This window comes from Coregonus clupeaformis, chromosome 11 (assembly GCF_020615455.1).
Source record: "Coregonus clupeaformis isolate EN_2021a chromosome 11, ASM2061545v1, whole genome shotgun sequence".
Taxonomy (NCBI): Eukaryota; Metazoa; Chordata; class Actinopteri; order Salmoniformes; family Salmonidae; genus Coregonus; species Coregonus clupeaformis.
The window spans coordinates 34,173,318-34,186,057 of NC_059202.1; the positions used below are offsets into that span (position 1 = coordinate 34,173,318).

At 44.6% G+C, this 12,740-nt stretch overlaps 1 protein-coding gene across 1 annotated transcript in view; it reads left to right on the forward strand.

Moving 5' to 3' along the window:
• The window catches only part of LOC121576834 (ankyrin repeat domain-containing protein 13C), a 64,347-nt gene that overhangs the window by 34,504 nt on the left and 17,103 nt on the right, over positions 1-12,740 (forward strand). The window contains exons 4-8 of the mRNA XM_041890362.2: positions 1,556-1,641; positions 6,603-6,648; positions 8,836-8,902; positions 12,264-12,408; positions 12,606-12,737. Coding sequence (XP_041746296.1) covers positions 1,556-1,641; positions 6,603-6,648; positions 8,836-8,902; positions 12,264-12,408; positions 12,606-12,737 — 476 coding nt within the window. The remainder of the gene's footprint in view (positions 1-1,555; positions 1,642-6,602; positions 6,649-8,835; positions 8,903-12,263; positions 12,409-12,605; positions 12,738-12,740) is intronic.

Here is a 12,740-nt window from a genome sequence, read left to right on the forward strand (position 1 = left end):
CCATAAGTGTCAAAGCCTTTTATTGACAATTACATTAAGTTTATGCAAAGAGTCAATATTTGCAGTGTTGACCCTTCTTTTTCAAGACCTCTGCAATCCGCCCTGGCATGCTGTCAATTAACTTCTGGGCCACATCTTGACTGATGGCAGCCCATTCTTGCATAATCAATGCTTGGAGTTTGTCAGAATTTACATTTACATTTACGTCATTTAGCAGACGCTCTTATCCAGAGCGACTTACAGTTAGTGCACACATTATTATTTTCATACTGGCCCCCCGTGGGAATCGAATCCACAACCCTGGCGTTGCAAACGCCATGCTCTATCAACTGAGCTACCTCCCTGCCTGCCATTCCCTCCCCTACCCTGGACGACGCTGGGCCAATTGTGCGCCACCCCATTGGTCTCCCGGTTGCGGCCGGCTACAGCAGAGCCTGGTATCGAACCAGGATCTCTAGTGGCACAGCTAGCACTGCGATGCAGTGCCTTATACCACTGCGCCAGTCGGGAGGCCTTTTTGTGGGATTTTGTTTGTCCACCCGCCTCTTGAGGATTCACCACAAGTTCTCAATGGGATTAAGGTCTGAGGAGTTTCCCCTGGGACAGACTGATATTCTGCAAAAGGTACAGGGATTGGACTGCTGAGGACTGGGTTAAAGTCATTTTCTCTGATGAATCCCCTTTCCGATTGTTTGGGGCATCCGGAAAAATGCTTGTCCGGAGAAGACAAGGTGAGCGCTACCATCAGTCCTGTGTCATGCCAACAGTAAAGCATCCTGAGACCATTCATGTGTGGGGTTGCTTCTCAGCCAAGGGATGTGGGCTCACTCACAATTTTGCCTACGAACACAGCCATGAATAAAGAATGGTACCAACACATCCTCCGACAGCAACTTCTCCCAACCATCCAAGAACAGTTTGGTGACGAACAATGCCTTTTCCAGCATGATGGAGCACCTTGCCGTAAGGCAAAATTGATAACTGCTCGGAGAACAAAACATTGACATTTTGGGTCCATGGCCAGCTCGGTCAAATTTGTATGAGATAAATGTTAGTTGGGTGTGGCTGTTTTAGCTCTGTCTTATTTATATGAAAACAAGAGAGCTCCGAACTCATATTAGCCAGCCAGTCAGGAATTAGGCTGAAAGCTTTTTATGCTGGGAAGTCAATATAGTGCATCTCAGGAACTAGAGCTAGCATTCAGTAGGCGTGTTTCTCCCATTATTGACATTCTTTGACAGTGTCATGTGCTTTAATACTGCACAATGCTATACTGCGTGATCAAGTTTTGTGTGACGTGATGCTTAGTTACCCGGCCGCCAAATGATTCAGTCATCGCAACTAAGCTTTTAAACACATACAGTATAGGTTAGGGTCAAGTTCAATTAAATTTGCATGGTGAAATGTGTTCCTCTATTTAGCTATGTGAAATGCAGTTGATGGGATACTTCCTCTTGAAGACCAGTATCTACAGATTCCAGTAATGATGGTTGTTGTTACCGTATGTAGTTGTTGTGGTCTCACCCCTCACTCTCTCTGTTCTTCTCTCTGTCAGTCACAGCGCTGCTAAGGAAGCTGAAACAGCAATCCAGAGAGAGTGTGGCGGACAAGAGGCCAAAGCTACTGAACGCCCTCAAAGAGGTACGGCACTGAGTCATCATTATTTCATATCCCTGATCCCTTGTAGTGTATTTGAGGTGTAAAAAGGCCTCTGAAGTCTGTAATTTCCATTTAACAACAACCCCTACAAAAATGTCTACATAATAATTCACATTTCCTGTTGCTGCAGGATTATTTCCCTGCTGTAGCAAACTGTCTTAAATTAAATTAAGATCCTACCTCTGTATATCTTGTATCCCCATCTTGTCTCTACCCTGTGTCCTCTGCTCCCTACCTCTCCTCTCCCCTCCTCTTCCCATTTTTCTCTTCTTCCTAAATGAACATGATCCATTGCGCTGCGGGGCAGGCTGTGTACTTGCTCCAGATATGCCAGCATAGTCCAGACGAGCTAAACCACTTCTATGCTCGCTTCGAGGCAAGCAACACTGAAGCATGCATGAGAGCACCAGCTGTTCCGGACGACTATGTGATCACGCTCTCCGTAGCCGATGTGAGTAAGACTTTTAAGCAGGTCAACATTCACAAGGCCGCAGGGCCAGACGGATTACCAGGACGTGTACTCCGAGCATGTGCTGACCAACTGGCAAGTGTCTTCACTGACATTTTCAACATGTCCCTGACTGAGTCTGTAATACCAACATGTTTCAAGCAGACCACCATAGTCCCCGTGCCCAAGAACTCTAAGATAACCTGCCTAAATGACTACCGACCCGTGGCACTGACGTCTGTAGCCATGAAGTGCTTTGAAAGACTGGTCATGGCTCACATCAACAGCATAATCCCAGAAACCCTAGACCCACTCCAATTTGCATACCGCCCCAACAGATCCACAGATGATGCAATCTCTATCGCACTCCACACTGCCCTTTCCCACCTGGACAAGAGGAACACCTACGTGAGAATGCTATTCATTGACTACAGCTCAGCATTCAACACCATAGTGCCCTCAAAGCTCATCACTAAGCTAAGGATCCTGGGACTAAACACCTCCCTCTGCAACTGGATCCTGGACTTCCTGACGGGCCGCCCCCAGGTGGTAAGGGTAGGTAACAACACATCTGCCACACTGATCCTCAACACGGGGGCCCCTCAGGGGGTGCGTGCTCAGTCCCCTCCTGTACTCTCTGTTCACCCATGACTGCATGGCCAGGCACGACTCCAACACCATCATTAAGTTTGCCGACGACACAACAGTGGTAGGCCTGATCACCGACAACGATGAGACAGCCTATAGGGAGGAGGTCAGAGATCTGGCCGTGTGGTGCCAGGACAACAACCTCTCCCTCAACGTGACCAAGACAAAGGAGATGATTGTGGACTACAGGAAAAAAAAAGAGGACTGAGCACGCCCCCCATTCTCATCGACGGGGCTGTAGTGGAACAGGTTGAGAGCTTCAAGTTCCTTGGTGTCCACATCACCAACGAACTATCATGGTCCAAACACACCAAGACAGTCGTGAAGAGGGCATGACAAAGCCTATTCCCCCTCAGGAGACTAAAAAGATTTGGCATGGGTCCTCAGATCCTCAAAGAATTCTACAGCTGCACCATCGAGAGCATCCTGACTGGTTGCATCACCGCCTGGTATGGCAACTGCTTGGCCTCTGACCGCAAGGCACTACAGAGGGTAGTGCGTACGGCCCAGTACATCACAGGGGCAAAGCTCCCTGCCATCCAGGACCTCTATACCAGGCGGTGTCAGAGGAAGGCCCTCAAAATTGTCAAAGACTCCAGTCACCCTAGTCATAGACTGTTCTCTCTGCTACCGCACGGCAAGCGGTACCGGAGTGCCAAGTCTAGGTCCAAAAGACTTCTCAACAGCTTCTACCCCCAAGCCATAAGACTCCCTGAACAGCTAATCATGGCTACCCGGACTATTTGCACTGCCCCCCACCCCATACTTTTTTACGCTGCTGCTACTCTGTTAAGTATTTATGTATAGTCACTTTAACTCTACCCACATGTACATATTACCTCAACTACCTCAACTAGCCGGTGCCCCCGCACATTGACTATGCAACGGTACCCCCTGTATATATAGCCTCCCTACTGTCACTTTATTCTATTGTATATATAGCCTCCCTACTGTCACTTTATTTTTACTTCTGCTCTTTTTTTCTCAACACTTTTTTGTTGTTGTTTTATTCTTACTTTTTTTGTTTAAAATAAATGCACTGTTAGTTAAGGGCTGTAAGTAAGCATTTCACTGTAATGTCTGCACCTGTTGTATTCGGCGCATGTGACCAATAAAATTTGATTTGATTTGATTTAGTCCTCCTAGTCAGAAATGCCACTCTGCTGGACGCACACAGACACACACAGACCCAGGCGCTCTCAGTCACTCAGTCACACACTAACTACTGTCATCACAACAAAGCACCCCCAGAGTACAACCCTCGACATGCAGTGAATATGTCCGCCCCCTAGCCGCCTACGCTCAGGGAATATGCAAACAGACCGCAACATGGGCCCTGGTGGAGGGATGGGGGATCAACCTGCATGAAAGGTGACATTCTCACAAACATTCTAACGAAGCTCCCTGGATGGCATGACACAGGGGGAGGCAGATTCTTCCACTCCACATACGTACATACACACGCATGCATGCACGGCCGCACGCACACACATGCACAGACACAGTTGATAGTCTGGGCTTTGGAGAGCCTTGCAGCACTGTGGCTGGCATGAAGTTGTCGAGGGTAATCTGTGGGCATAAACATCTGGTGCCCTGGGCATAGGCCACTACCAGGTCAGTTGTGACTCCCCAAGGGGATGAACCTGAGTGATGAAGAGAAGGAGAGAGCAATGGAGGAAAGGGATGAAAGAGCAGTTCTCTCCTGTGTTAGATGAGAGGATATTATCATTCCTGTGATGCAGCAGGCCTAGATGTCAGAGATACAGTTGAAGTCGGACGTTTACATACACCTTAGCCAAATACATTTAAAATCAGTTTTTCACAATTCCTGACATTTAATCCTAGTAAAACTTCCCTGTCTTAGGTCAGTTAGGATCACCACTTTATTTTAAGAATGTGAAATGTCAGAATAATAGTGGAGTGATTTATTTCAGCTTTTCTTTCTTTCATCACATTCCCAGTGGGTCAGAAGTTTACATACACTCAATTAGTATTTGGTAGCATTGCCTTTAAATTGTTTAACTTGGGTCAAACGTTTCGGGTAGCCTTCCATAAGCTTCCCACAATAAGTTGGGTGAATTTTGGCCCATTCCTCCTGACAGAGCTGGTGTAACTGAGTCAGGTTTGTAGGCCTCCTTGCTCGCACATGCTTTTTCAGTTCTGCCCACACATTTTCTATAGGATTGAGGTCAGGGCTTTGTAATGGTCACACCAATACCTTGACTTTGTTGTCCTTAAGCCATTTTGCCACAACTTTGGAAGTATGCTTGGGGTCATTGTCCGTTTGGAAGACCCATTTGCGACCAAGCTTTAACTTCCTGACTGATGTCTTGAGATGTTGCTTCAATATATCCACATAATTTTCCTTCCTCATGATGCCATCTATTTTGTGAAGTGCACCAGTCCCTCCTGTAGCAAAGCACCCCCACAGCATGATGGTGCCACCCCCGTGCTTCACGGTTGGGATGGTGTTCTTCGGCTTGCAAGACACCCCCTTTTTCCTCCAAACATAATGATGGTCATTATGGCCAAACAGTTATATTTTTGTTCCATCAGACCAGAGGACATTTCTCCAAAATGTACGATCTTTGACCCCATGTGCAGTTGCAAACTGTAGTCTGGCTTTTTTATGGCGGTTTTGGAGAAGTGGCTTCTTCCTTGCTGAGCGGCCTTTGAGGGTATGTCGATATAGGACTTGTTTTACTGTGGATATAGATACTTTTGTACCTGTTTCCTCCAGCATCTTCACATGGTCCTTTGCTGTTGTTCTGGGATTGATTTGCACTTTTCGCACCAAAGTACGTTAATCTCTAGGAGACAGAACGCGTCTCCTTCCTGAGCGGTATGACGGCTGCGTGGTCCCATGGTGTCTATACTTGCGTACTATTGTTTGTACAGATGAACGCGGTACCTTCAGGCGTTTGGAAATTGCTCCCAAGGATGAACCAAACTTGTGGAGGTCTACAATTTTTTTTTCTGAGGTCTTGGCTGATTTCTTTTGATTTTCCCATGATGTCAAGCAAAGAGGCACTGAGTTTGAAGGTAGGCCTTGAAATACATCCACAGGTAGACCTCCAATTGACTCAAATGATGTCAATTAGCCTATCAGAAGCTTCTAAAGCCATGAAATCATTTTCTGGAATTTTCCAAGCTGTTTAAAGGCACAGTGAACTTAGTGTATGTAAACTTATGACCCACTGGAATTGTGATACAGTGAATTATAAGTAAAATAATCTCTCTGTAAACAATTGTTGTAAAAATTACTTGTGTCATGAACAAAGTAGATGTCCTAACCGACTTGCCAAAACTATAGTTTGTTAACAAGGAATTTGTGGAGTGGTTGAAAAATGAGTTTCAATGACTCCAACCTAAGTGTATGTAAACTTCCGACTTATAATAATAATAATAATAATAATAATATGCCATTTAGCAGACGCTTTTATCCAAATCCATGTGTGCATACATTTTTACGTATGGGTGGTCCCGGGGATCGAACCCACTACCCTGGCGTTACAAGCGCCATGCTCTACCAATTGAGCTACAGAGGACCACAACTTCAACTGTAGGTGAAAATCTAACTTCAGGGGATTATATTTCTCAGAGATGTGATGCGCTATCATTAATACTACATCTGGAGGTTTTATTTCCGGTCAGTACCTTGAGATTATGTGGGCCAGCTGTGTCATTTCAGAGCATTTTAACTACATATTGGATCCTAAACTCATTGAAGAAAATTAGGCTGAACTAGGATATGCTTGATACGGTAATGTCTGTCAGGTCCACTCTTCCTCAGTTTACTCTCGCTGGTGTATTTCGATAATGAAATTGATATTCCGTTTCTTTACAGCTGGGAGACTTTTACTTGGAGCTTCACTGGGACTTTCAAAGCTGGGGTGAGTTTTCTTTGCATTCCACACAAGTATATGATCAAATTACCCACAACCAGGCCTACTCACTACAACTGTTCAGTTTCTTTTTAACAACACAGAGTGCATCTACTTAGATTAAAGTTAAAATACTAGCATGGTTGACGTTGTTAAACAGAGTGTGTTTGTGTTAATGTGGTGGTATCTCTAAGAGAGCCCAGCTATGTGGGTGTCAGTGAGTGAGTGCTCTCTGCCTAGTTGGTTGGGAACAGAGTGAAGCTGAGAGATTGTTTACAACCCTGAGGTAATCCTCTGGAGGGAGTGGCTTTCCCATCCACACACTGACAGAAAGACAGACACTTCCCCTGGTGGTGGCTATACATCATTACAACATCCCACCACCAGCATTACTAAGGCCTATGAACATTTACATCAATCAATCTAATGTAATGTATTTTATAAAGCCCTTTTTACAGCAGAGTGCTTATACAGAAATCCAGCCTAAACCCCCAAAGAGCAAGCAATGCAGATGTAGAAGCACGATGTCTAGGAAAAACTCCCTAGAAAGGCAGGAACCTAGGAAGAAACTTAGAGAGGAACCGGGCTCCAAGCGGTGTCCAGTCCTCTTCTGGCTGTGCCGGGTAGCGATTCTAACATTGTCATTAATGCCAGATCGTTCTTCAAGATGTTCAAACGTTCATAAATGACCAGCAGGGTCAAATAATAATCACAGTGGTTATAGAGGGTGCACAAGGTCAGCACCTCAGGAGTAAATGTCAGTTGCCTTTTCATAGCTGAGCATTCAGAGGTCGAGCGAGTTAGAAAGAGAGAGAATCAATTAAGCTTAATTTTAGATGCATTATTCACTTAATGCCTATCGTTTCTTGGAATAAATTATAGAGAAAATGCTGTTACAAATGTCCTGAATTACTTTGGCTAAATGTCCAGTGTAAGTCAAGAGTGTGTTCACATGTCCCTGTCCATGTTAAATATTGACCTGCTTGTAAAAATTATGTGACTGTTCACAACAGAAAAGAAAGGGATGCTGATTGTGTAAGTGTGAGTTGGTAGAATTTGACAGGGGATGTAGCCTAGTGCCCCTGTGTGGCAATGGCTCAAATCCAAAGAATGCATTGGGAGATGCCTTTTTATATTAGCACTGTTCAGGAGGGTGAAACATCACAGAACATTCAGATGGAAATGTATAGTGCAGAACAGATATAACAGAGAATTGTGCCAGCTCTATTCATTCTTTTTCTATATGCAATATTCTGAACATTTCACCTCACAGACATTGAGAGACCGGGACCCCAGCAGCCCTTTTCAATATGCTGGGGATAAAACAGACACGTTGTCCTGTCTGTACTAGTGCAGATCAAAGGGAATTGATTTCCTCTCAGAGAGAGGTGCACTGCTGGCACACATGGCATTCATAGGCTATGTTCCAATATCCATGCTAGCATACTTATATATACATTAGAATTAAGGGGGTGTGGTATATGGCCAGTATACCACGGCTAAGGGCTGTTCTTAAGCAAGACACAACACGGAGTGCCTGGATACAGCCCTTAGCCGTGGTATGTTGGCCATATACCACAAACCCCCTAGGTGCCTTATTGCTATTATAAACTGGTTACCAACGTAATTAAAAATAAATATTGTATCATGCCCATGGTATACGGTCTGATATACCACAGTTTTCAGCCAATCACCATTCAGGGCTCGAACCACCCAGTTTATAATGCAATATAGTACAGCATGCTAACGTGAGTATTGGAACATGGACAATAGTATGGTGCCCTCCAAGGGTCAGAAGTGGTCTCAAATCCTACTTACACATAACCTAAGTCAGTCATATAATACCTACTTACACATAACCTAAGTCAGTCATATAATAATAATCGAACCCGGGTCTGTAGTGATGCCTCAAGCACTGCGATGCAGTGCCTTAGACCGCTGCGCCACTCGGGAGGCAGGACTTATACCTTTTAAATACTTTTTCTCTCACTCTGTGATTTTGTGCAATTTATTTTGGTGCAGGACTTTGGAAATCATTATTTAATGACAGTCTGTAAAGAGTGTTAAATATTGAACTGCATATGCCTGTGCTGGTATGGGCTCCGAAAGGGGGAATATAGGAGCTTTGAAGTGGTTGGTGATGATCATTATTAAGGAGTTTCTAAACTTAGGCCTATTTATTTCCCCATGTTGCAGTGCCTTTGCTCTCCCGAATCCTTCCCTCTGACGCTTGTAAGATCTACAAACAGGGCATCAACATCCGGTGAGTCAAGTAATCCCTTGTTTTTATGACGTCTTAACAAGCAACAATTTGCTTGAAGCCAATAGATAAGATCATTGTAACAAAGAAGCATGTCAAACAGATTACAACACATGTAATAAACAGACGGATGTCCCATCATGGATCACTGATTCAGTTTTCTGTACTGGTCTCAGCTGCTACAGCCTGTGTAAAGCTTGTCCACGCACACACAATGCTGTTGCTTCTCCTCCTACGCAGCTCAAAATCCATAAACTGTCTTCACCAATGTTTAACCTTGGTTGGGTCTGTTTCTCCTTCAGCCATCTTGTCATAGTCTTGGCAGGGCAGAGATGAAGTTTCATTAAATGCAGAAAGAGTCAGGTATTGAGCTTTCCCCTATGGACAAACCCAAGGAGCCACCTCTGTCCAACAACATTAGACTGGTGCTTCTCCTGACTGATGTCCTCAGCTTCAGTATTATACTGAAATGGGCAATGAGATATGGTAAAACCCACTATAATAAAAGTCAATATGCCTTGAGAAAACTATTTTATTGAAGCACTTTCAAGCTTTTAGGGCCCTATTCAGTTCAGTATAAATCCCTGGCCTTGAACACTACACCTTCTCCCAGCTTTATGGGCTTCTGTAAAGCCAGCCCGAGCACGGTGGCTAACTACCAGCACGGTTAACTAGAGTGTGAAATCGGTTTTCACACTGCTGTGACTGAGCAGCACGGCATCTGTTTGCAGATCTATTACCTCTACATCCCTCTCCAAATAATTACACGTAGATAGAGAGAAGCAGCACCTACCCTCAACCTAACTCTACCGACTCTATTATAATTTGCCCAGTGCCGAGTTGTCACATTCAATTATTCCCCATCCAGTAGCAAAATGCTATTCACCAGTTGGACTATACAGAATACAGTAAAGTTCTCTGGGTTAATGTGTTAGCAGGCTGGTTAATGTATGCTGTGTTGCTGAGCTTTACAAGCCTCAGTGTTCAGTGACATGAAGCCAGGTTCAGGCTGTGTTGTTCTTCAAAGGGCCTGAATTTTACCACACACAGCTCTGGCATACCGTGACATGCGCACACACACACACACACACAACCACACACACACACACACACACACACACACACACACACACACACACACACACACAGAGAGAGACAGACAAATGAACGCGTTTTGAGGCGTTGCTAGGTTACTTGCCTCACAAATTGCCCCCCTCCTCCGCACCTCTCCCCTGCTCTGAATCTATGCAACGCTGAAGATTCAGGGCTAATTATTCTCAGACACATGAAAGTGTGTGCATGTTGTTGTGAGTGGGTGGTGAAGAAAGAAAGCTGTCTAACAGGCTTTCAAAATGTCCGTAGGAGAGGGGGGCCAAGGTATATAGTGCATTCGGAAAGTATTCAGACCCCTTCACTTTTTCCACATTTTGTTTAGTTACAGCCTTGTTCTAAAATTGATTAAATTAAATATACACACAACATCCCATAATGACAAAGCAAAAACAGGTTTTTCCAAATCTTTGCACATTTCATGGACTCAAATGTAATTCCTCTGCTGGAGGTGTAAAACACAAGGGGACATATTTGCAGAAAACAGAAATCACATTTACATAAGTATTCAGACCCTTTACTCAGTGCTTTGTTGAAGCACCTTTGGCAGCGATTACAGCCTTGAGTCTTCTTGGGTATGACGCTACAAGCTTGGCAAACCTGTATTTGGGGAGTTTCTCCCATTCTTCTTTCCAGATCCTCTCATGCTCTGTCAGGTTGGATGGGGAGCGTCGCTGCACAGCTATTTTCAGGTCTCTCCAGAGATGTTCGATCGGGTTCAAGTCCGGGCTCTGGCTGGGCCACTCAAGGACATTCAGAGACTTGTCCCGAAGCCACTCCTGCATTGTCTTGGCTGTGTGCTTAGGATGGTGCCAGGTTTCCTCCAGACGTGACGCTTGGCATTCAGGCCAAAGAGTTAAATCTTGGTTTCATCAGACTAGAGAATCTTGTTTCCCATGGTCTGAGAGTCCTTTAGGTGCCTTTTTGGCAAACTCCGAGCAGGCTGTCATGTGCCTTTTACTGAGGAGTGGCTTCCGTCTGGCCACTCTACCATAAAGGCCTTATTTGGTGGAGTGCTGTAGAGATGGTTGTCCTTTTGGAAGGTTCTCCCGTCTCCACAGAGGAACTCTGAAGCTCTGTCAGAGTGACCATCGGGTTCTTGGTCACCTTCCTGACCAAGGCCCTTCTCCCCCGATTGCTCAGTTTGGCTGGGCGGCCATCTCTAGGAAGAGTCTTGGTGGTTCCAAACTTCTTCCATTTAAGAATGATGGAGGCCACTGTGTTCTTGGGGACCTTCAAGGCTGCATAAACGTTTTGGTACCCTTCCCCAGATCTGTGCCTCGACACAATCCTGTCTCAGAACTCTATGGACAATTCCTTCGACCTCATGGCTTGGTTTCTGCTCTGACAAGCACTGTCAACTGTGGGACCTTATATAGACAGGTGTGTGCCTTTCCAAATAATGTCCAATCAATTGAATTTACCACAGGTGGACTCCAATCAAGTTGTAGAAACATCTCAAGGATGATCAATGGAAACAAGATGCACCTGAGCTCAATTTCGAGTCTCATAGCAAAAGGTCTGAATACTTATGTAAATAAGGTATTTCTGTTTTCACTTTGTCATTACTGGGTATTGTGTGTAGATTGATGAGGAAAAAAATGAATTTAATCAATTTTAGAATAAGGCTGTAACGTAACAAAGTGGAGAAAGTCAAGGGATCTGAATACTTTCCAAATGCACTGTAACTTCATTTTCATTCCAATGGTTGAAAGTATTCGCTCTGTCGTGCCTCTCACTCTCCTTTTCATTGTCTATGTGCAGCACATATAATTGTTTAGTTATTATCTTTGTTGCCACACCTCATTTCTCCACTACTTCCTGAAACTAGCTTTTCTCTGAAAACATAGAAATGGGTTGTCTCCCATGGCAACCATTAAATCAAAAGCCATCTGAGCTTTTAGAAACCAAGTTTCAATTCTTTAGTTTTATCGAAAAAAGCTTTACTTTTAAGCTGTCTGTTGCTTAGTGACAAGGAAGTGTCCTTGATCTTATACTCGGTGTGTGTGTGTTTGTGTGTGTGTCTCCCTCACACTCTTTCTGTCATTTCTCTCATTACTTCTTTTGATCTTTTGGTTTTTAAGGGGTGTGGAGGGGTTATGTAGATGTGAGTAATCAATAAGCATACATATGAACTAGAGGCAATATGTGCTTTTTTAATGTGCTGGTACTGGTGCTATTGACATTATATTGACCCATGAAGTGGTTTGAAATTCAATTTTCTCTCCTTCCCTTTCTGTCTGTTTGGTCATAGACTGGACACCACCCTAATAGACTTCACAGATATGAAGTGCCAACGTGGTGACCTCAGCTTCATCTTCGATGGTGACGCCATCCCCTCGGAGTCCTTTGTGGTGCTGGACAATGAACAGAAGGTGTACCAACGGATACACCACGAGGTGAGACACACGACTTGATGCTGAAGTTGTTGTTTTTGCACTTCTCTAGCTAATGACCCTCACAGTTTTTTATTCCACCTTTAAAAATGGGGCACCTAGCTTCTGAACTCTGTGAGCCCTGTTTTTGTGAAGTGTGTTTGTGTGTGCTGAAGGCTTCTACCTGCTTACCAATTTGGCGGTGGCTCCTTGTGTTCCAGGAGTCAGAGATGGAGACAGAGGAAGAGGTGGACATCCTCATGAGCAGCGATGTTTACTCTGCCACCCTCTCCACCAAGTCCATCACATTCTCCAGAGCCCAGACCGGCTGGCTGTTCCGAGAGGATAAAACGGTT